Raw genomic sequence first — 23,556 nt, forward strand, 5'->3', positions numbered from 1 at the left:
GAATGATGCACAGAAGATTCTGCTTAATAAAAGAAATTAATAAAAGAAATATATAACAATTGTTTTAATAAAATAACGACTATGATATACACCGAGTAGCTTCAAATACAATTACAGAACACAATATTATCTGCACTTTCTCCCAGAGAAGTATAAGGTCAGTGCTATAGAGCAGGGTTGTCCAGAACATTTACGATCGCGGGCTAATACAAATCACTATACGTTCATAATTTTACCGAAGAAAAAAATTTAGTTTTATTGTTTCTTCATTAAAATATCTTTTACAACTCTATCAATATCAACATTATTAATATTAGTAGTTGTCATACAAAAAATTTCTTATTTTTATACCTTATGGCACTGGGTACGAGTTTTTGGAACCAGTTGTACAAAGAAATATATACCAACGTCTTTGAAAATTTAGTAAATGAACGTTAAGTGTAATAAATTATTTAAAACGTTTTAATTTATTTATTTAAGATACTACAAAAATAATATAATGTAATGTTACCAAAATATAACAAATAAAAATTAGCTGAATTGTGGTAAATCAGAAATATCTCGCGGACCCCATAAAGAATAGCCGCGGGCAGCATAAGACTTGTACACCTTGATTTGGATAGCCCCGATATAGAATATTTGACTGATTTACCAAAAATCAAAAATCAATGACTTCATATATATGTGAGATTCATCTACAGAGTCAATCATAATTTACTGAGTGTACAAAATTACACGATCTTTTTTTGAGAATATGATATACTATTTTTAACAAAAGAGGAGCTTTCTACAAAACCTCTATTACTTTAAATCACATATTCACATTTGTATCGAATGTACAGGGTAAAGTTAAATACGACTCAGTCAAAATAGACTGATGAATAGATCTATTTATTTATCTAAACTATCTCAATTTTAGTTTTAATAAATCGATACTATATCTAATTAGTGCTGTGGCTAGTACTAGTAAAATGGGAAAATGAACCCACACCCATTCTTTTTTTACTTCTATCCTATAACTGTTTATTTTTCAGAAACTTTCACATTGTGCAAAATTTATTATCTTTGTATGTTTCCTTTTCAGGTCCATTTGAGCTACAACAACAGCATGAGAAGAATGAGAACCAAATATCTTATTGTCCGGTGATAGTACGTAAAGAAGTAATAATATAGATCAAAACAAAAATAAGTTCACAGTTATTGTGTCGGGGGATTGTTTTGTTGTTGTTGTAATCCGCTTGGACCTGCTTGTGAAGGAGGTGTTGAACGGCCGTTCTTAGAAACTTAGGAGTTGTTTTAGTACAAAACACTGTTAAATATTTAAAAACTTGAAAAGATTTTTAATAAATATATTAATATTGTTAAATACGGCCAAATCAAAATAAACACTTATAAAATTAAATTATTTTTAATTTATTTTTTTATTATATATTTAAAGATATACAAATCAGAGTTTAAAAGCTCTTTGTAAAGATTTTGAATGCAATAAATAATATTTAATACAACAATAAAAAATTACCACAAATATTCAAATTGCAACAAAAAAAATTATAATAAAAAAAGTCTGAAAATAAGAGAGCATGCGCTATTCCAAACTCTCGATAATAAATCTTGTTTAGTCATATAAGAAAACTGTAAGCCTAATTAATTATTTAATAAAACAATTAATTTTCACTAATCCTTTGCTAAAACAAAAAATATGGAAAACGAAGGGTGGCATATAAAAAAAAGGTTGTGGGTTCCAAGCGAAGCACTGCCGCCATAGTGGACCCTTAGTGACAAAAAAAAAGAACAGTGGCTTAATTCACATAAAAAACTTTAAGCCAATAATCTAAACTTAACAATTTTATTTTTCACAGTATTAAAATTATTTAAAAACAGATTTTTTCTTATAACCAAATACTTTCTATATCTATCAATTTTTATGAAATTATGTATAAAATTGAAAATTTCCACTTACATTTTCTTGCGCTCAAGAATCGGCTCGCCAAAAAATTTGAAATTCAGCAATAAACGTGATATAATAACAAAATAATATTACTACTGTTGAAGAAATAAATAATTTTAATTGATTGATTTTTGTACTATAAACAATTTTAATTAAAATGTTCAATCAATAACAATTTATTCAAAATTTCACGCAATTTTCGTTGATGATGATGTTTATTGAGAACTACAGTTATAAAGTGTTGTGAAGTGTGAAAACTAAAAATTTTAAATATAAGCTTTATTATAGGGCTGCCATATTGCATCTAAAATTAATATTTGTTACAATTGCTTCATACACTAATACTGGATTCAATTGAGAGTCTTATATATAATTTTAGCTGTCATGTTTGTAATTTTAGGTGTGAATTGTTGAATCCAATATAAAACTTGTGTTAATAACACACTCACTATAAACTACAACTAAAAGTAATATTTATTTTAATATATAAAAACGTTAGTTGAACTTGTTTTTAAAGTTTTTAGAGATTTTTTTTGGATTAATACAGATTTTTTATACACAGAATGAAAATAAATACAAGTTATGTATAATTAATAATTAAATATTAGTATAATTAAATATTTCGACATTTTCTGTAAATATAATTGCATGTGTATACCAATGTGAAAATTTTGAAATAATATCGCGGAATTTGTAATCACATATCAGAAAAAGCAAATACTTAAATGCAGTTCCTAATCAAATAAATTATTGCAATTTCAATATCAATCATACTATACCTAAAGTAATAAAACTCACAAAATGTATTATGACACACAATTAATTTAGTTTAAAGAGCACTTAACTTTGATATTAATTATGTAAACACTTTAGACATCTTAATTAAACCAATTTATTATAAAATTAAATATTGTGCAATGATACAAAATTATAGGTATATCAGAACATAGTAAAAATAATAAACATTAAATTAAATACAATACGCAGTAATTTATTGTTTATATATGTTTATATGTTTTTAAGACCTATTGTAAGGATGCTCCGCCCTAAGGAAGAAGTAAATAAATTTCGATACGTTGGAGATGTTTATATAGACTGCTTTAAAATAGTAAAAAGAAAATAAAAACTAATTTATCAGCTTTTATTTTATTTTTTACTTTTATCTTATTTACGTAAACCTTTTCTAAAACAGCAAAATATATTAGGTCTGTTCTACGAGCTACTCATAGTAAAACATGAGTAAAACAGAAGTAAAATTTACACAAAAATACTTGAAAATTTGCTGGTGGAACGCGCTTGTGTATACACAGTGTTTACTCAAAGTTACTATGAGTAGCTCGTGGAACAGACCTATTATATATCAATAGCTAAAGACAAAAACTAATAATGTATGGAAATACAACAGTAGACCAACCAGCTTACAATTTTTATACGGTATGCTAAACTCGTGCTCAATAGCTACCATTAAAGTATTAAATTTGTGTGCAGGATCTCAAAATTTCGTGCTCTTATTCTTCCATATTTTGCTCCAGTTTATATATTTTTTAATATACGACATTGAGAGATTGAAACAAAAATTTTTAATTTTTAATCTCCTCCAGAAAAAAATTTTTTTTGTAAATCTAAAATTTAACAACTAGATTTAATGTAATCACGCTTGCTTGGTACAAACGTATATAGCAATTCGAACCTCAAGAACGGCCATATGTTTAGGCCGTGTTCGAGTTCGAGTAAATTAATGACAAATTGAGGAAAATAATGAATTATGTCGGTATGGCAGCGATGTTGGTATTTAACACAGTTTCGAGTAGGGTAAATTAGATAAAAATAATAAATAATAAAATTTTATAAAATGTTTAATAAATAAACTAATTTAAAAACTTGTAACCAAAAATAATAAATAAGTGTAATAAATAAATAAAAAATTATTTACATAAGTGCAATGCAAAAAATCCCTAGGAATTTTCAATTTACTTTACCTCAATTAACTCGAACTCGCACACGGCCTTAATCGTCTATTACTAATTTAATTCTTAAGAAATAACTTTCAACATTTTTAAATAAACAGCGTTTCCTGCAAATGTTTCATTAACCACCATTCCGCAAGTAGATTATTTCATAGGAGAGAGATAACAAATAAAAATAAAACACAAATAACGACACCGCACAGGCAAAGAGCAGAGAAAGTGAATTTGCTTTAGTCAATAAATAAAATTGTTTTGATTTAAACATTACGACTAAATGATAAGAATTACATACTTTTAAACAAATTTAAATTGAAGTATACATGCGTGGTCCACTAAATTCATTTGTGTGTGTGTGGCTCGTGTTGTGCTTTACAATTGCACAAGCTGGGCAACATGACACATCAGCTGGCAGCGTAGTGAAAAAGGATTTAAATTTAAATGCAACCCGTCATGTAGCAGATCCTGCAGCAGCACCGCAAGATACCAAAGTGGTTATTATCAGTGAGAAGACTCCTGCAGAGCTTCAAGCGGTCAAGCAAAAAGTTGCTGACGAAAATAATGACAAAAATGCAAATAATGTACCTGCATTACCATCGTCAGTGGCCGACAATAACGTAAAAGTCGAAGAAAGAAACTTCAAGCAAACAATTTTCCAAGTTGACTCTGACATGCCGGATTCATTTAAAGCAGGATTTTATGTATTTCTTGCACTAAGTTGTGGAGCTGTTATGTTTATAGTTTTTAAAGTCTACAGGTATGTTTACATTGTGATTACTACACGCTTTCTTATGTTTAGCCGGAAAGTATTTCCATTTTGGGAAACATAAGAGTAGAATCTGTTAATAAAAAGTAAAAAATTAATAAATGTCATCATTATTTATTTAGAATGCGATTGTCACGTGCTGAACGGAAATATGGTGTGCAAGGCGATCGTTCAACACAGGAACTTACGCCTTTACCAATTGAAATCGAGGATGGTAACAGCGACGATGAGGATCAAACACTCTTCGATCGCCAACAGATACGAATATTATGAAAGTTTTTTTGATTCCTATGTATGCCAATCTACGTTTGTCTCCAATAAGATAATTTTTTACAATTTATAAATGTTGCCGCAGTTATTTGCATTTTCTTCAAATGAAAATGGTTCTCAGTCTTGCCTCATAGCTAATTTTGATGTAAGTAAGAATTAAACCAATGGCATGCATAGCTGCCGTTCACATTTTTATTGATATTTTATTTTTAAAAATAACGTAAAAAAAAACAAACTCGTCTATATTATAAAAAACCTAATTTATTATTAAACATTAAAAAATTCTATTTATATATAATGCAGTATATATATTTATTTTGTTATATTGTAAAAATGTTTGTGATACTAATGAAAAATCTAAAGCGTAATAATTAAATGAATATAAATAACTTGAGTAAGTTAAACTTTTATGTATAAGTGAATAGAAAATGATGATTTCTATAAATGTGTCTAAAATTTCAAATAAAGTATTTATTTAATTCTAAAATATTTATGAAGTTTTCGTAATTAATTTTTATTATAACATTAAATTAAAATATATATTTATTTATTGTACTATAGAGGTATTTACGATCTCGAGCAATGAGGAGGTCTGTAATCGAGTAACATGAGACAACATCGAGACTGTAAAGTACCAAAAACATAAAGAGTTTGTTCTAACTGAATCGATTTTTATCACGGGACTCAGTTTCAGAGCTTATTACTCTTCATAGTGTCCATTTTTCTATCTAATAGTGAACATATTTTTTATATTATCTTTATCATAACCCTTTAAGTATTTTCTTTAGAAATATTATAGTAGTATGTGTTATTTCATCATGCATAAAATTATTTCAATCGAAGTTATCAAAGTACCTAATTGTTTTGGATGGTTCTGGCGTGTAGTTTCAGCTTCTCATTTATCATCGTAATGCAGGTTGTGACCAATGGGAGAACAGACTAAATGCTATTCCAAGGAAACCTCATGTTCTTAATATGAGTGATAGATAAATTAATAATTAAGAATTTGAATCTCAAGATTCTTTATAGATTCTCAACCTTCATGTGCTGTAATTGATGCTAATGGCAATGTTAAAAATCATTTTTCATAAAGACAGATTTAATACTGTTGCTGAGTGATATTATATATATACTTAGGCATCTGCTTACACTCAAATAAACTAAAATTCTATTTCACAATCATAATTTAAGTCACAATACAGACTTAAAACATGCTTAAGTCATCAACTTTACGATTGTAACATTTAGAAGAGTGATTTATACTTACTTCTGTATGATATTTAGGTCAGTCTCTATCCAATGCAAATGCAATCTATCCAATGAAAACAAAAGGGCTCCTAATAATCAATCCTCTATTACACTTGGGAAAAAATTATATTATTCCACTTCATACAATCTGTTTATAGAATTGTTTCATATTAATAATATTTGCATAAATAAAATATATGCGTAAATTTTAAATAATTAAAGAATATAATGAATGAGTGATGAATATTATGTGTATAAATTAGTAATACTATAATATATTTTATCTGTACCATCAATCTTTAATTGAAAAGGTGACGCTTGTTGACCTAAACAAATAAAAATTATACTAAAACAATCAATCACTCATTGTGGTACCAGCTTTTTAAATGATAAGAAAGATTGCATTTCAATATTTTTTCATAAAACCATCTTTCAAAACAAATGAATTGATTTATACCAGATTTCAATAATAATAACTAAGAATATAAAACAATTTTATTGCATTTTCTAAAAATTCTCGATGTTTAATATTATAGCAAAGAAATGGTTAAGTATATAAAAAGACTCATAGAATTCCATATAGAATTCTATACCATAACTATAGCCTGTTTTTGTAGTTTTTGCAGCTTTAGTTCAAATGATTTTCTTTTCAGTTGTTTCCAAATTTTAATAGTCTGCCTGCGTCCCAGTCATTGGCTTCAAGTCGTCTTAAAACAATTTTTATGTCATCAAACCAATGTGAATTCGGACGTTCGACTATTCATTTTCCACTCTACTTACATTTCACTGATTAGGATTTTTGACATACAATAGAGAGCCAAAGCCAAATCTTGTAACGAAGCCTGAACCTCAGCATGTGTTCCTCAGCATGTAATACTTTTATTTGTAAAGTTTTTATTAGTTTGTGTAATTAATTATTGTAATGCGTATATTTAGAAGTAAGTTTGCCACTGCCGAAGACTCAGAAGTGAAGATTGATGGTGGCGTTAATATACCATTGTAATAGATAAAATTTCTTTTCTATCTAGTTACATATGTACATAAAAAATGTATAATGAATTAAACATAGAAATAAAAATTTCATTTTTTCTTAAATATCACACCTATATTAATAATTAATACTATTCTCTTCAGCAAGTATTGCAATTTTTTTGAAGCACTTTATCAGTTTTTAAAGTTTCATACATATAAAATGTTATCTATAATATCAATCAGAAAAACTTTACTTTTATTTTATGCCTTAATAATTATAGGATTAAATAGGATTTGTTGTAAGACATTTCACACAACAAAACTCAAATAAAAACTATTAGAACTTATAATACAAGTGTCTATGAATATGTACACATATTTATATATAGCAAAAGCTTGTGGTAACTCTAGTGGCAAGTGTATCTATCTATTTACGCAGATAAAGTAAATATTGATATACACCGCCTATTATGACAGCAAAAACAAAAAACAGTAACAAAAAATGTAAACAAAAATCATGTGTGTAAGTCATACACTGATAAAAATATTGATAAGTTGCATTGGTATGTACATGGCTACCCAGTAGCATTTTAAACAGAATTTCAAACCTAAATATTAAAGTATTTTTTCAATTAATTAACGAATACAATGTTCACATAATACAAAAACATTGTTAATTTTATCAAGTAAATTAGTTTAAACTAATTTGTTAACTAAAATTAATAAAAAGAGATTAAATATTAATTATACTCTTTTTAAGGCTACAATTTTAATGTTTCATTTCTTAAATTTTTTTACTAAAAATTTTGCTGGGATATTTTTACTCGCTTATATAAAGTAGAGTAGTGTTTGGTGCATTTTACTCCTGTTGTTTTTTTGTTTTATTTTTGCATATGCAAAAACAAATAAAAATACGAAATAGCAGCATTACAATAATATTACAAAATAAAACAAGAGCTACGAGTTACACGTCATTCATGCAAACTAGCGATATCAAAGATTAAACTTAAATTGCTTTTAGTAAATTAATAACGCTTTTAGACAAAATTCTACTAAGGGACTTTACGCGAGCTTAATATTGGTTTTATGCACTTAAAAATAATTTTTAAGAATCGTGTGAAAAGGATTATGTTGTGGTAAGTTGAATTTATATATATTATATGTTAAATTTTACATTATTTTTTATGCTGTTTTTTTAAAACTGTTTTTGTAGAAATTATTTAAATACTTTTTTTTTACTTTAAAAAATAAAAATCCTTTAACATGAATAATGCGATATATATATTTTTATACCTATATATTATATGGGCTGATCTTTTCACCCCTATTTAATTCAAATCAAAAGTTAAGCTAGTAGTTAACCGGATTCTTATTAATTTCAATCAGCCGATTTTCGCTAGCTAACCAATAATTTGTTAGAATCTTAATTTTTTTTCTAAGATATCATATGATTCTTGATTTTTTTTTACTTAATTCAAATTCAAAACTCATGTGAAAAATGTGCGAATACAAATTGAGCATTTTTACTTATTAATTATAAAAACAAAATTAAATAAAAACAAACAAAATTTAAAATAATTATAAAATTACAATGTAAACAAATTATATACACAAAACACTAAAATAAATTAAGTTAAATTCATAGAAACCTGGAACAAACATATACTAAATCATATTCTCGAATTAAATTTCAAAACATAATTGCAAAAACTGTTAAAATATTTGCTAATTGCTATATATGTGTGAGTTATGATATATGTTTTAACAAGTTTTGAAATAAATTTTAAAAGCATTTACATATAAAAATTAAAAGCACTTTAATGTTGCTATCAGCTGATAATTGACACAATTAACTTTAGCCTTATACCTTAAAAATAATTTTAAGGTATTAACGCATAAAAAGTAAGCATACTTTTAAAATTGCTGTCAGCTATTAGCTAAAACTTAAAAGCAACTTAAAAGTGTTTACATAAAACAATATTTGTTACTAAATTTGAGGAAAATTCTTTCGAAATTGCTAAAAATATTTTTAAATAACTATTATACGGGTATTTGTACTAGCCTCAAATCAAATTTAAGAGACGATTTCACAGCCTAAATTTGAGTCTGAAGATTGACTGAAGATTTACTAGTTTAAAATATTTATGCTTAATCAGTATTAACTTTTTAGCAACAAATAAGTTAAAAATTTTAAATTTTCAAAATATTCAGTTATATTTTCTTCACGTATTTCTAAACATTTTTGTGTATATATATACATATATATTTTGCATATTTTTAAAATATTTTGTTCTTACAATTCTGAAATTAGTGAAACATTTTTTCTGTAGTAGCTGAAAATTATTTGTCCACTTACATTTAGGTGCTTGGATAGAGAAAGTAGTGCTGTTGTTTTGCGTACATTTTTGCAACTTTAAGCGAGCAACTTGTTTTTTGACACACTTAAAAGCTGCCTAAAGCACCTATGGTAAGCTGAAAACATTAACTGTATACATAAATACATATATTTTAACATAATATCATTCAAATTGCAAATATTATATTTACTATTATACAAATTATAAAAAAGTAAAGATATAAGCACATTTTTTAAATATAAATAAATATATTATTACACTATTGTGCGTTATGAAAAGTTTTATCGCAAGCGCTACTATAAAATCTTCACGCTAACGCATATATGTGCATATGTTATTGAAATTTTGTGCAAAGTGATTTTTTGAGACTGGCAATACTTTTTGGAAATATAAGCACATTTTCGTTGTTGGTGGTCGGCAGCAATTGCTCGTGTTTGTTGGTCGTGCATGTCTTCGTGTATTATTAATATAGAAAATAAATTTAGTTATTGCAAACTTTAAATTAATTCCTTTATGTGTTCCAGTAATAAATAAACTCCGTTTTTATTAATACATTGTTTTTAAACTTTGTATATATGAACAGTGCTACTTAAAATAAAGAAAAAAACAAAATTCATTTGGATTCAGGTATACGTAAAACAACAATCTTATTTTATGTAAAATAAGTGAAAATTCGCCAATGACCAGGAAATATAGAATTAGCAAATTTTAACATAAGTCAGAGTGGGAAAGATATACGCTGGCTGTATTTGTGTGCAAGAGTGCGAGTAGTTAATTCAATTTATATTGAAAAAAAAAGTTGAATGACAGCCAAACATTTGGAGGAAAACAAACAATATTTTATAATAGGAAAGGCACAGTGAAAGGTAATTGCAATATATATTCAATAAAAATTATTATACTATATGCATTATTGAAAATTAATATACTTTGTAATAGTTGTAATTTTGTGTTTAGGCAGGTACTCTCACACCAAAAAGTGAAGTTGGGAAAGATATGGGTACACATGATTTGCTTTTAATTATTTTATTTTGTCTTAGTGCAAAACAAAAATAATACTGCTCAGGCAATTATGAAAAATTCATTGCAAAATATATAAATCTCAATGCTAAACGTGTTAAAGCTTTAATTAAAATATTTAATGCAATACACGTACATATATTAATTAATTTATAAAAAAAATGCCAGTCATTGCTTGGCATTAAAGTTAACTGTGTACCATTTTTTTAGCAGGTGAAAAGCACAGAATTGGGCATTTTCCACAATCACTGCCAAGCTACGCATTTAATGTCTCAGTTAACTTTTTATTATCATATCTCATATTTAGGTTGAATTATATTTTAATTATCTCACATACATAATACATACATTTAATGTGTTAATTTAATTTTTTGCCAGTTATTTGAAACACAGTATGCAACGCTTTTAGTGTATGTAGAATATCTGATTAAAAAAAAAATATTAAAATAATAAAACAAAAATATTTCATTCTTAAGTTTTATTTTTTACAAAAAGGTCTTGTAGATTTGTATAAAAAGTTTTATTGTTCGCAGAATTAAATTCCAAGTGTAAAAAATTAAATTTCGTTGAAACGAAAAACAATCAAAAATCAGTTGAAACGTGAAACCGATACATTCATGTATCCATTCGATTTAAAATTGTGATATAATATTTTGCATTTTAATGTTTTTTTTATTTATTTATTGTTTATTTATGTATTTAAAACATTTTTTTTTAGTTTCTGTTTCGATTCACGCAAAATTTAAAAATAGCCTTCAATTGTTTTTAATTGCGTTTAAGTCAATAAACTTTACTGTTTTTTTGCTTGTCTCGTACTTCAGTCGCTCGCAAACGTAAGTCGACCTTACAGCATTACATTCTGGTATGGTTTTTGTGCATTTCTGTTATAATAAATAAATAAATTTCAACATTATATACATATATATATATTTCTCTAGAGGTGTTGGCTAACGCAATTGGGAACAATTGAAGAGCAGATACAAAATAGTATAGCAGATACAAATGGTTAGTCACCCATGATTTTTCAAGGTATATTAAACTCTTACTTCATGGCAATGATAACATTTCTTAGTAAAATATTCAAGGTATACTATTTTGATTGCCATACATACATACATACATGCATATGTATTCACTTTTTCTAACTATTAAATGTCATTTTGTATGCATTGCTTCAATGATCTGCGCCAATCTTCCACTACATATCCATGCAACAGGTTTCAAGAGGTTTTATGTTGTAACCAGTCTTACTTTAACGGGAGTGTAGTTGTAGTAGCTAAGCGAAATGCTTACTTGCTGGTATTGTCTATATTGGGAGCCATGCGATAGATAAGTGGTTTTGAAATGTAGATCCATCGTTTAATGGCATAATTTCTTTTGGAAATAGTGAACGGCAGTTGGTCACTGAAAATGAAGAGTACACCTGGTAGTATAGACTCTTTTGGGAATGGTGAAGGTCACTTTGTCATCGAAATTGACGATCACAGAAAATGAAGAGTACACCCGGTGGTATACACCCTTTTAGGAACGGCACTTAGTCATCGAAAGTTATAGTTACTACGGGATGTAGAGCAAAAGGTGGTACAATTCCTTTTTGGAATAGTTTATAACATTTAGTTGTCGAAATTAACAAGTGGCTACGAGACGTAGAACAAGTGATGGTATAGTTCCTTTTGGGAATAGTGAATGACACTCTGTTGTCGAAATTAACAAGTGGCTACGGGACATAGAGCAAGTGATGGTATAGTTCCTTTTGGAAATTGACACTCAATCATCGAAATTGATTAATGGCTACGGGACTTTGAGCCAAACGGTGATTAGCACTATATTCCCCTTTAAGGAATGGTTGACGGCACTTGGTCATCGAAATTAACAAGTGGCTACAGGACGTTGAGCTTGTGATTGATGGTATAGTACCTTTTGGAAATGGTGAATGACACTTTGTCGTCGAAATTGATGAGTCACTACGATATGTAAAAGCGTTGAGAAATGTTGAACAGCACTTGGTGGTATAATACCTTTTGTGAATGGTGAACGGTTCTTGGTCATCGAAATTAGCAAGTGACTGCGGGACGTATACTCTACGGCTCGTTAAACCATGTAGATCGCATCGTTCATGTAACCAATGGAAGTAATGACCTTATCACAGACGGGCTGTCATTAGAATTATAATTTTTCTTTTATTTAGTTTAATATTAATTTTCTAGTAGTGACGTTAAAAACAACATGGTCAACACTTTATTACTTTTTGCGTTACTCTTCGAAAAACAGCAATCAGTCGTTAAACACGTAAATTGACGGCTTGATGTGGATTTTACACTAATTCTAAAGTATTTAAAATAAATATTTGTTAGTTTATAATAAGAAATAAATAGTAAGTTAAAAAGAAATAGTTAGTAATAGTAAGTTTCTACTGGCTTCGTTAGACCAGTTAACTTACTTGAGATTCAAAAAATTTTAAGTAAGTTGACTGGTCTAACGAAGTCAGTGAAAACATACTATAAGTCTGTAAGTTGTTTAAAAAACCCCGAGGCGACTTTTGCAGTGTTATATATTACTTTCTAACAAATAATTCTAAGTTTATTAATTTTAAGTTATGTATTTATATAGTGTAATTTATATTATAAAATTATATTATATACATTATGATACTAAACAGTTCGAGTAACTTGAATTCGAACATCTTTTATCTTCGAAAATTTTCGTTTTGTTTTAGACTTTAGAACGAAATTCATTGCGTGCTTTATTTCTGTAAACGAATTAAGCAAATCAGTTTTTATATTCTCAGAATAGTCTATTCACACGATAAGAGTGTTGAAAGCGGTTACAGATTCAAAATTGGCGTTTACTAAAATTTGTTTATTATAATAAACAAACATCTGTTCCAAGAAATTCTACCTGTAATTTCATAGGATTAAAACGGTATAGACGGTATACATACAGCCTGTGTCAAAATTCTGAAAATGCTACCTAAATACGAAGAACTACAAGGAAGAATAGCAAAAAACAGTTTTTGAGACCTGCTTTTGTTAAATAGATTTTAAAATAATATATACAAGGAGAAAGGTAATAACTTAGTACATTGTGCTAAATGCATTTAAACGTGATCATACCGCCATTTGTGAAACATCTCTCTCCGGACATTTATTTAATAAGGCTGTACGCATAAAATTACAAATAAAATCTACATTATAATATCAACTAAACAATGGATGATCAATGTGATGAAACTTTTTATGGTCACGAGGATAGTATATGGTAAAATATTTTTTATTTACATAAATAATTAGTTATTAAAAAAAACTATGAGCAAAATAAATACCACTTTTATTCACTGTGGTCCATAAAAACTTCCAGAGTTTAGAGATGTTTCAATGAAATTTTTACATTTATTCTATACTATGGATGGAACTTAAATTCATTACTAAACGTTCTAAATCAAATAACAATCAAAACCATTGACGTAGCCAGAGAACCGGGGTCGAAAACACGTGGAGAGCATTATATCAACCAGAAATATGGACGTCATAGTTTTTCTGTTGGTATAAACGTGGTATATCGACCATTTCAACGTTAGGTGTCATATATCATCAAGACAAAAATACACTTTTATAAAGACAACGCACGAAAGCCTCACGTGCATATCCGTTATAGAGAAATTCCATGAATTTCGCTACAAATTACTTTGACACCAGCATATTCATCAGTTCCAGCGACCAGTACCAAATTTGAAAAAATGTTTGACCATCTAATCGACGACAGTATCAAATTTTGTAAATAATATGGAAAAAATATAAGAGCTATTATTCGTAATGATATAACAGTCAGCCTAATTTTTAGCATCGGGTCTTGATTTATAAATTTTTATTATAGCATTTTATAAAGTGAACTTTTCTTTCTCTTTTTCTAATACATTGTTGTTGTTGCTGTTGAAAAATTTTGGTACATCTAGGGGAGTTTAACAACTAAAAAATTGATCGTCCACGGGGGTGTTTACAGGCTATAAAACTTATGTGTCTGTAATGAACTGCCATAAACAAACTATAACTCATCCTATATTATAAAATATGTATAATTTTATATCATTTTTGTCTGATGTCTTAAAATGTATAAACTTTAAATATTATATTCTTTTTAGGTATAACCGGATTTTGGAACTTATTTTTGAATTTATAACAGTCATCATTCCTACAAAAATTAAGAAAATAAGAGCAACTAAAAAAGCCGCGACTGAACCGCCAACCACATCTCGACAGAGTAAAATGCAACGACCAAGTTCCAATGGGACGACAGGGCAAAAGCACGCCAATCTCGATGACATATGGATTGATCTTGAGCAAGGTATTATACAGGTATTCCAGCCAGAGAAATCGTTGACAAAAAATCGTTATATGCAACTGTATACTTATGTCTATAATTATTGTACAAGCGTTAATTCATCATTGAATAATCGTAATACACACAAGTCGGGTGGGGCTCAATTGGTTGGTAAAAAGCTATACGATCGTCTTAAGGACTTTTTGAAGAATTACTTAAATGGCCTTCTACAAAATTTTGTATCTATAAAAGGTGAAGAGGTGCTTCTATCACACTATACAAAGCAATGGGTAGCGTATCAATTTTCGAGTACTGTACTGAATGGTATTTGTTCCTATCTAAATAGACATTGGGTAAAACGTGAGTGTGAGGAGGGGCAGAAAGGCATTTATGAAGTATATCGTTTAGCATTAGTTACGTGGAAAGAACATTTGTTTAAAGTGCTTAATGAGCCAGTCACTAATGCTGTTCTTAAGTCCATTGAAGAGGAACGTAACGGCAAAACTATTAATCGCGGTCTTATAAGAAGTATTATTAATTGTTATGTAGAGCTTGGATTTAATGAAGACGATGGGGGATTACCCCTTAAAGAACAAAGAGACAATAAACTCTCAGTATATAAAGACAATTTCGAAAAAAAATTTATACTCGAAACTACAGCTTATTACGAACAGGAATCAGATGTGTACCTTAGCACTAATTCAGTGACGGAATATATGAAGCATGTCGAACAACGTTTAGCTGAGGAGCGTCGCAGAGTTAATCGGGATGATTTCAATTGCTTGCTAACTTCATATTTGCATGAAAGTACCCATGATGATCTTGTAATTGCTTGCGAACAGGTCAGTATTAATTGCTAAGTATTAATTGTGTACAGCACATACAGCTATTTATTTCTTTCCAAATATATTCTAAAATATTGTATTAATTTTTTTATTTTAGGTGCTTATTGTAAAGCATTTGGATATATTCCGCTCTGAGTTTCAAAATTTGCTAAACACTGATAAAAACGATGATTTAAAACGCATGTATTCATTAGTAGCAAGAACTCCCAAAAACCTAACCGAACTTAAGTCAATATTAGAAGAGCACATTTTACAGCAGGGTATTCAAGCCATTGAAAAATGTGGCAATAATGAAGCTGCAAACGATCCAAAAGTGTATGTACAAGCAATACTTGAGGTGCACAAAAAGTTTAATGCACTCGTTTTAACTGCTTTCAATAATGACAATGGATTTGTAGCAGCACTGGACAAAGCTTGCGGTAAATTCATAAATTCAAATGTGGTAACTCAAGCTAACAGTGCCAGTAAATCGCCAGAACTGCTTGCCAGATATTGTGACTTGTTACTTAAAAAGTCATCGAAAAATCCTGAAGAAAAAGAATTAGAAGATAATCTTAATCAGGTTATGGTTATTTTCAAATATATTGAAGACAAGGATGTTTTCCAGAAGTTTTACTCAAAAATGCTTGCCAAACGTCTTGTTAATCATACATCTGCATCAGATGATGCAGAGGCAATTATGATCTCCAAATTGAAACAAGCTTGTGGTTATGAATATACCATAAAATTGCAGCGTATGTTCCAAGATATTGGTCTATCTAAAGACTTAAACAATAATTTTAAGGAGCAACTACGTAAGACACAGATTTTGCAAGAAATAGACTTTAGTATTGAAGTGCTGTCATCTGGATCATGGCCATTTAATCAAGGGAGCAGCTTTTCATTACCCACCGAATTGGAGAGTTCGGTTAAACATTTTAACGAGTTTTACGCAACAAGGCATTCTGGACGTAAATTAAACTGGTTGTATCATATGTGCAAGGGAGAATTAGTAACGAATTGTTTTCGCAATAAATACACTCTGCAAGCAAGCACATTTCAGATGGCAGTTTTATTACAATTCAATGATCAGACAAAGTTTTCTGTACAGCAATTAGCCGAAAATACTCAAATTCAAATGGATAATTTAGTGCAGGTGCGTACCTAGTAAACAATTATTATAGTAATTTTTTTTTATTAAAAACTTTTTGTTTTGCTTTTGCTTTTACTGCGGTAGGTTCTACAAATATTGCTTAAAGTAAAACTGCTAACCTCTCCAGATGATGAAAATTCCCTCACACCAAATTCAATGATGGAGCTGTTCTTAGATTATAAAAACAAAAAACTGCGTATAAATATTAATCAACCGCTAAAGACTGAGCTTAAGGTCGAACAGGAGGCCGTACATAAGCACATCGAAGAGGATCGCAAGCTTCTCATTCAAGCTGCTATTGTTCGAATAATGAAAATGCGTAAAAAACTCAATCACACGCAGCTCATCACTGAAGTACTAAACCAACTGTCATCACGTTTTAAGCCTAAAGTGCCAGTTATTAAAAAGTGCATTGATATTCTTATTGAAAAGGAATACTTGGAGAGAATGGAGGGTCAAAAGGACACATACAGTTATTTGGCGTAAAATATATGAACGAGACTGTGAATAGATATTTAGCATAAAATTCAAGAATAAGTTTAGAAGTGTTTGCAGTATGTATGTAAAATTAAAAGAAAAATATATTTATTATTAACCTTAAATAAAACATATATATATATATATACCTATATATATACATTATATACGACAAATTTCCAGCGCAATGTTAAACATATTTCATAATAATTTATTGATGCAAACAACTTCATAAACACATACATGATTGTTCTAAGCTTCACCTACATATATTTTTAGGCTCTTTGTAATTTAATTGAACATTTAGTATACTACATGAATATTATTTACAAAAAATTGTTTGATTAAAAACTTTATTTTACTATGTTTTTTCCCAATGCATCCAAATAATTAAAACAAAAAACGAAAAAACAAATAAAAAGGTAAAATAGAAAAATAAATTGAATAGTTTTTGTGTTAAGCATGCATTAAAATCAAAATAAAATTTAATGGAAATTGTTTACAAAATTAAAATTGAATATAGTTTATGTGTTAAAAACAACAAAAAAAAATATTTTTTTCCAAAAGCTTAAGTGTTGACTTGTTGATAAAAGCCCAAGATATAAACTGAACGTTCACAATAATGTTTTCTTATACTAAGTAATTATTGCACCAATCTAGACATATGGAACACAGTTGTGAGGCACAACTAGTCACTTTTGTTTTTTAATTAGATCATTTTCATTAAAGCCTAACAATAAGTTTCAGAATCTTAAAAAGGAACATTACAAATTAATTATTTATTATTATTTGTAAATTATTTTAAATAGGATAATCTTCAGGAGAGCAGGACGGCAGGTCTATTATTCCGTTTCAGACTAAAGGAATTTATCAAATTAGCAAGAATTGTAGCCAGTGGATTCACACGGTTTTCGAGGCTTGAAACATATATCTGCCTTACTCTCGAACTCGACTCTAACAATCGGAAGTTCCAAATCGAAATGTATGTTTTCATTTCAGATATACCAGGGTGCATCAGCTATCATTCTTAGAATCTTAGCTTGAACTCTTTGCAGAATTTCTACGCTTGGCGAACAGACATTACCATCTAGGTGTAAGTCATACATCCAGATTGCATTAATGATTTGGTTGTATAACAATATTTTATACTCTAAACATGAGACTGATGCCCGTTTAGTCAGCGAAGGCTTATAGCCTTCAGCTTTATTTGAATCCTGTTTGTTTCGATATGGTTTCATGAAGTTAAGCGTTTGTCAAGGTGAATACCAAGATACGATTTTAATTCGCCATAAAAAACCATCTTTTTACGAATCACAAATGATTTTGCAGTTGACTAGAAGCAATTATGATATTTTTATATCCTCACAAAATAACTGTATCGTCAACAAATGTTGATGTTACTAAATTGATATTAGTGAAGAAATCCGACGTAAAGATGAGGTACAAGAATGGAACAAGAACGCTGCCTTGAGGAACACCTGCACTTATTGGGACGGCTTTAGTTGTGTGCGACCTGTATCTTACTCTGAAAGATCTGTATACCAAGTACGATTCAAGTACTGCATGTGAGTTTTGCTGGAGTATCTGTCGTATTTCGTGGATCAGGCCCTCACCTGTATCTTACTCCGAAAGATCTGTATACCAAGTACGATTCAAGTACTGCATGTGAGTTTTGTCGGAGTATCTGTCGTATTTCGTGGATCAGGCCCTCACTGATGTAGAAATTCTGCAACGATTTCAATCTAACACGCAAATCCGCTAAAGTGCCACTAAACAATGTATGCATAAATATCTGGATGTCCTTTGTATACTGGACAAACTGAAACAAAGGATATTTGAAGACTTAAGAAGCGATACATCTTTTTCAATCATCGTATAGGATACTAGTTGGGACTATGACTCAGAATTCACTTCGTGATAGGTTTTTAGAAAATTTCAGTATATTTTTTATCTTATTTACAAGTCATGATACATTTATAATGAATATATTCTTTCAATTAATTTTTGTGTGTGATACTAACAAATGGACGTAATATATAATCTGAGTACTAATAAGCTGAATTTATTGCTAGACATATTGTTTACTTTTTTTTTGGTTTCGAACTCTGAAAAAAATTTTTAAATATACAAATGGACCGAATCATTTGCATGCCCGATTCCATAGTTACATAAATCTATGGAATACAAAGATTCTATCTTCTCAGCATAGAAGCCAGAAAATCTGTGTAATATAACCAATAAATAAAGCTATTAATTGAGGCATGTAATTTACCTAAACACTTTTCCTGCGTTTCTCCGGTTGAGAACTATAGATGTCAATAGCTTTAGAAATGTTTATTAGTGCAGATATAATGATATTTTAAAAATATTACTCTTCACTACTCAATGCCATTTATTTCACTATGAAAGAAGAACATAGCTTCACCGATTAGAGTTTCTAGAGTTTATCAAGTATCTACAACTCTTATATACTTCCTAATTATTTGGTCTATTCTGAATTTCATCTAAACGAAAATGGTAGTCGGGAATGACTTTTAATATATAAACAATATCTTCATTAAACATTTAAATTATACTACATACATATATGATTCATTATAAATATATTTCTATTTATATATTCTGTTTATAACCATTGAACCCATTAAAATCTGATTTAAATATGGTTTTATGTAATGTTTATAAAATCTATTAAAACTTTAGTCAGGGTTTACAAACTAAAGACAAAAAGTGCATATCTACATTCAATGCATTATTCAGTTTAATTATAAAAAACTTGTTCCAAAAAAAATTTATAAACATGTTTTCAATATATTTGAATATAGTGTTATAAGATTATATCAGTATTATTATGTTGAGGCTAGTTGAGTCAGTGCACCTAAGCACTTTTAGTCTCTGTTAGGTTTCTCTGCGAGGTTTCTTCAAAATCCCTCTTTGCGCCTTGACTAGATTATTGTTTATCACTTCATCAGACTAAGCAATAATATAATTTGTATGACATGTTGGTATCAAAACAGATGAGCGAAGTCATGCGTAGAAGATCTTCGGTTAAAGCACATAGTGTGCACCGCCATATATATGCGTGACAGGTAACTGTCCGAAAAGATTTTAGACAAAGACCTGTAGAAAATACTGTAGTGAACGTTTGGAATATATTTCCTTGGTATGAAGTAAAAAAAGTCCTCGACAATATTAGAAGTAACTATAATGGCATTCGAATGTCCATTTGTGTTACACGAGAAAACAAAATCTTTTGGAAATACTTTCTTATACTTTTTGGACTCCGCATTAGGCTGGTAAAGTTATTACTTGCTACGCCATCTGCTGTGTGTAAATATGTTTTGTCAAGACTGCAGTTTATTTCAGTACATCTTGTAGAACTGTGGTGTCCATACCGAAGTGATTTAAACCGTCATTAATTGATGTGTTCCAGGAGCAGTATGCAAACTTTTTCAGCGCGCTGGTACACATTTTCAGTCCATTGCAAGAAACAGTGTTCTGTGCGAAGAACGAACTCAAGCTATCTATAACTATAGATATTACTTATTACTTGTCTTACTACCCTCATGAGTTATTAACGTTGCTTAAAGCACAATAATTATTATATTTCTGGGACACCCTGATTTATCACGAAATTCTAATATAGACACCTAATGTTAGCAATTTTTTCAACTAAGTCGATGTCTTAAATTGGTATATGCAATTTTTACATCAAAATACAAACTATATGGAATGTTGATGGTTTTTATGTGTTCATTCCCACAAATAAACCTTGATATCTGAAGAACTTAACGCAAATTGGTATATATACCAATTGTATATATACAATTTTTATATTGATAACATAAACGAACTATTTGGCGTGTCTATTTGAAGAACTAAGCTATATTGTCATATGGAGTAGTAAAAAAATTACTTGAAAGAAGCGATTTTATTTTAATTCCTAGACAAATCGGGGCACCCCAGAGAGAGAAATCGTGTTTTAATGTATACTCATCTTTTACATACATAATTTATTGGTACTTTGGAATACTTAAACACTGTGTTTAAGAGCTTGAATTATATAAAGTGATATAACTTTGACTCATTTTTAAACAAACCAGCTAAATTTATAAATAATGTTACTACAAACTATCTCTGAAATCGGCGATGATAAATCAAATTAATAAAATCTATTGTCATCTTCTTGGATAAACTTTTCGCAAAAATTGTTATTACTGTGTGTTGACCGTAGTATATTTTTAATTACTTATATATTTTAAAAATACTTTAAATCTTTTTTATTGTACTATAATTATTGATAAAAAAAAATCATTTATTACCGACAGTTGCGGTGTTAGGTGTTAGGAACTTTAGGAACATATATCTTAAAGCCTTAACTACACTTACCAGATACTTAAAAAAAATGATTTTGTGTGTCTCTTATCGATAAATGGTATCTAATCGACGGTATAAAGTAACTTATCCGGTATATTAAAGTATATAATTTAGAGGAAGTGTATTTGAATGTCTATATAGTATCCAGAATCATACTCACAGTTTCAGTCACTAAAGCTCCTGCTGAAATAAGCTTCTTAAAGTTAAAATTGATTAAAAGTGAGCGAGACAATCTGTATTAGGAATTATATCAGTTGAAATAACAGCTGGTGTGAATTATAGCATAATTTTAAGAAAACTCAGTGGGTGTAAAAATAGGATTTTTGGAATTTAGGAATTTGATTAAGAATAAAACTTTCATATATGGTTTGTCTTCTTAAAGGTTCCTCGTAATTCTGATGTCGTCGACGTCTAGAATTGGTCTACCTCCGCCACTGATTACCAAAAAATATAGTAACAGAATGCATCATCTGATTATTGGCAAAGAGAACAACAGAGCGTATTTTAAGTATCTATTAAATTATAAAAATCCATAAGAACGATTATGGTTAGCCGGATTTGTGTGAGCACAGGTGTAAAGATTATGTTTATCTGTAAGGTTTGTAAATATTGTTTATTAAAGATAATATTTTGGTGCGGTTACTTATTAATATGTGGGTAAACACAGATAGCAGAATGAGTTCAGACATTTTTATCTGCAATCACCAAGTAGTAATAAAAGTAATATTTCTAACATTTACTTTAAACAAATATTTAATTTAAGATAATAAAATATAAATTAACTTTATTAATTAACTTAATTTAAAATCAAATGTTGATAAGTAAAATTTAATATTTATAAATAATATATAGTTTATTCTATATATAGGGTATTTAGTATATAGGGTATTCTTCTATTTTAAGTTCATACTGCTATATTGTGTAGTTAATCTATTTAAGAACAATTTTTTACTTTTTATAAATTTACATATAAGATATGTTATTTTCTTTTCATCTGCTAATAGAGGTAATAAAAAACTATTATAAATTAGATTTTATTTCTAACGTTTTATTATAGACATTGAAACGTAGATACTTTACTGCATATTTGACGCTAATCAAGTATAATTGAGGTTATATACCATCACACTACACACTTTATTTGCTTCAAAATATAAATCGACTTAGTGATGTTAAAGATTGACATTAGATTAAGCTATTTTTAATTTCCTAAAGTTTATGAACTTAATCTGGAAGGTCTTTGTTTCCAAAACAATCATATCACTTGTTATATCCCAAGAGATCGACTTAAGCCTATTGAGTTATCATATAATAAGAAACTCAAAGGTTAGAACTACTTAGAACTTAGAAGGTCTTTGTTTCCAATACAATCATATCACTTGTTATATCCTAAGGGATCGACTGTTACCATATAATGAGAAACTCAAAGGTTAGAACTACTTAGAACTTAGAACACATCTGGACAAAAAATGCGATGATATACAAGCATCTGTATACAATTTGGCCACGCTCCAATAAATGAAAATTAAACTCTCTAATTGAGATGCCTCGTAAAGAAATCAGTCTTATAGTAAGTTTACTTACAGATCATTATATTTTAGGTAAATTTCCATTTTAACAATACCTGCCGCAGTTATGGAGAGGACGATGAAAGTGCCCTATCCGTTTGATACCACTTCAAATCATTGAAAAAGTAGTTAAAAACTGAATCTGCATGATATACTTTGTTAAACAGTCCCGCAATGACCTTTTCATTAAGAATGTAATAATATTAATATAAAAAATTATCTCATTTCTTTAATTTGTTATATTTTAATTTCAGTTCTACTTTTCTTGAAAAAACACTCTTTAAGTCATCTTAAA

General features: G+C 28.8%; 3 protein-coding genes across 10 annotated transcripts in view; 2 read left to right on the plus strand and 1 right to left on the minus strand.

Moving 5' to 3' along the window:
• Positions 1-2,028, minus strand: part of LOC119679806 (cullin homolog 1-like) — an 86,944-nt gene extending 84,916 nt beyond the window's left edge. The window contains exon 1 of one of the 2 annotated variants that reach the window (XM_038092355.1): positions 1,961-2,028. The gene's annotated coding sequence lies outside the window, so the exon portion shown is untranslated. The remainder of the gene's footprint in view (positions 1-1,960) is intronic. The other variant, XM_038092354.1, reaches the window with a different exon arrangement.
• A 2,056-nt stretch (positions 2,029-4,084) lies between these two features.
• On the plus strand, positions 4,085-5,208 carry LOC119680452. The gene is made up of 2 exons (XM_038093271.1): positions 4,085-4,669; positions 4,801-5,208. Exons 1-2 carry the CDS (start codon positions 4,236-4,238, stop codon positions 4,949-4,951), a joined length of 585 nt encoding a protein of 194 aa, XP_037949199.1. The 5' UTR covers positions 4,085-4,235; the 3' UTR covers positions 4,952-5,208.
• A 4,740-nt stretch (positions 5,209-9,948) lies between these two features.
• Positions 9,949-17,359, plus strand: LOC119677498 (cullin homolog 1). Of its 7 annotated transcripts, none has more exons than XM_038088861.1 (5): positions 11,083-11,185; positions 13,262-13,803; positions 14,684-15,704; positions 15,805-16,842; positions 16,924-17,359. In XM_038088861.1, the coding sequence occupies exons 2-5, from the start codon at positions 13,754-13,756 to the stop codon at positions 17,323-17,325; spliced, it is 2,511 nt and encodes an 836-aa protein (XP_037944789.1). In that variant the 5' UTR covers positions 11,083-11,185; positions 13,262-13,753; the 3' UTR covers positions 17,326-17,359. The 7 variants fall into 7 exon arrangements, with proteins under 7 accessions (XP_037944794.1, XP_037944789.1, XP_037944793.1 ...); XM_038088864.1 differs by having other exon boundaries at positions 11,095-11,185; positions 13,334-13,803; XM_038088863.1 differs by having other exon boundaries at positions 11,097-11,164.
• The last annotated feature ends 6,197 nt before the right edge of the window (positions 17,360-23,556 follow it).

This window comes from Teleopsis dalmanni, chromosome 2 (genome assembly GCF_002237135.1).
Source record: "Teleopsis dalmanni isolate 2A chromosome 2, ASM223713v2, whole genome shotgun sequence".
Classification (NCBI taxonomy): Eukaryota; Metazoa; Arthropoda; class Insecta; order Diptera; family Diopsidae; genus Teleopsis; species Teleopsis dalmanni.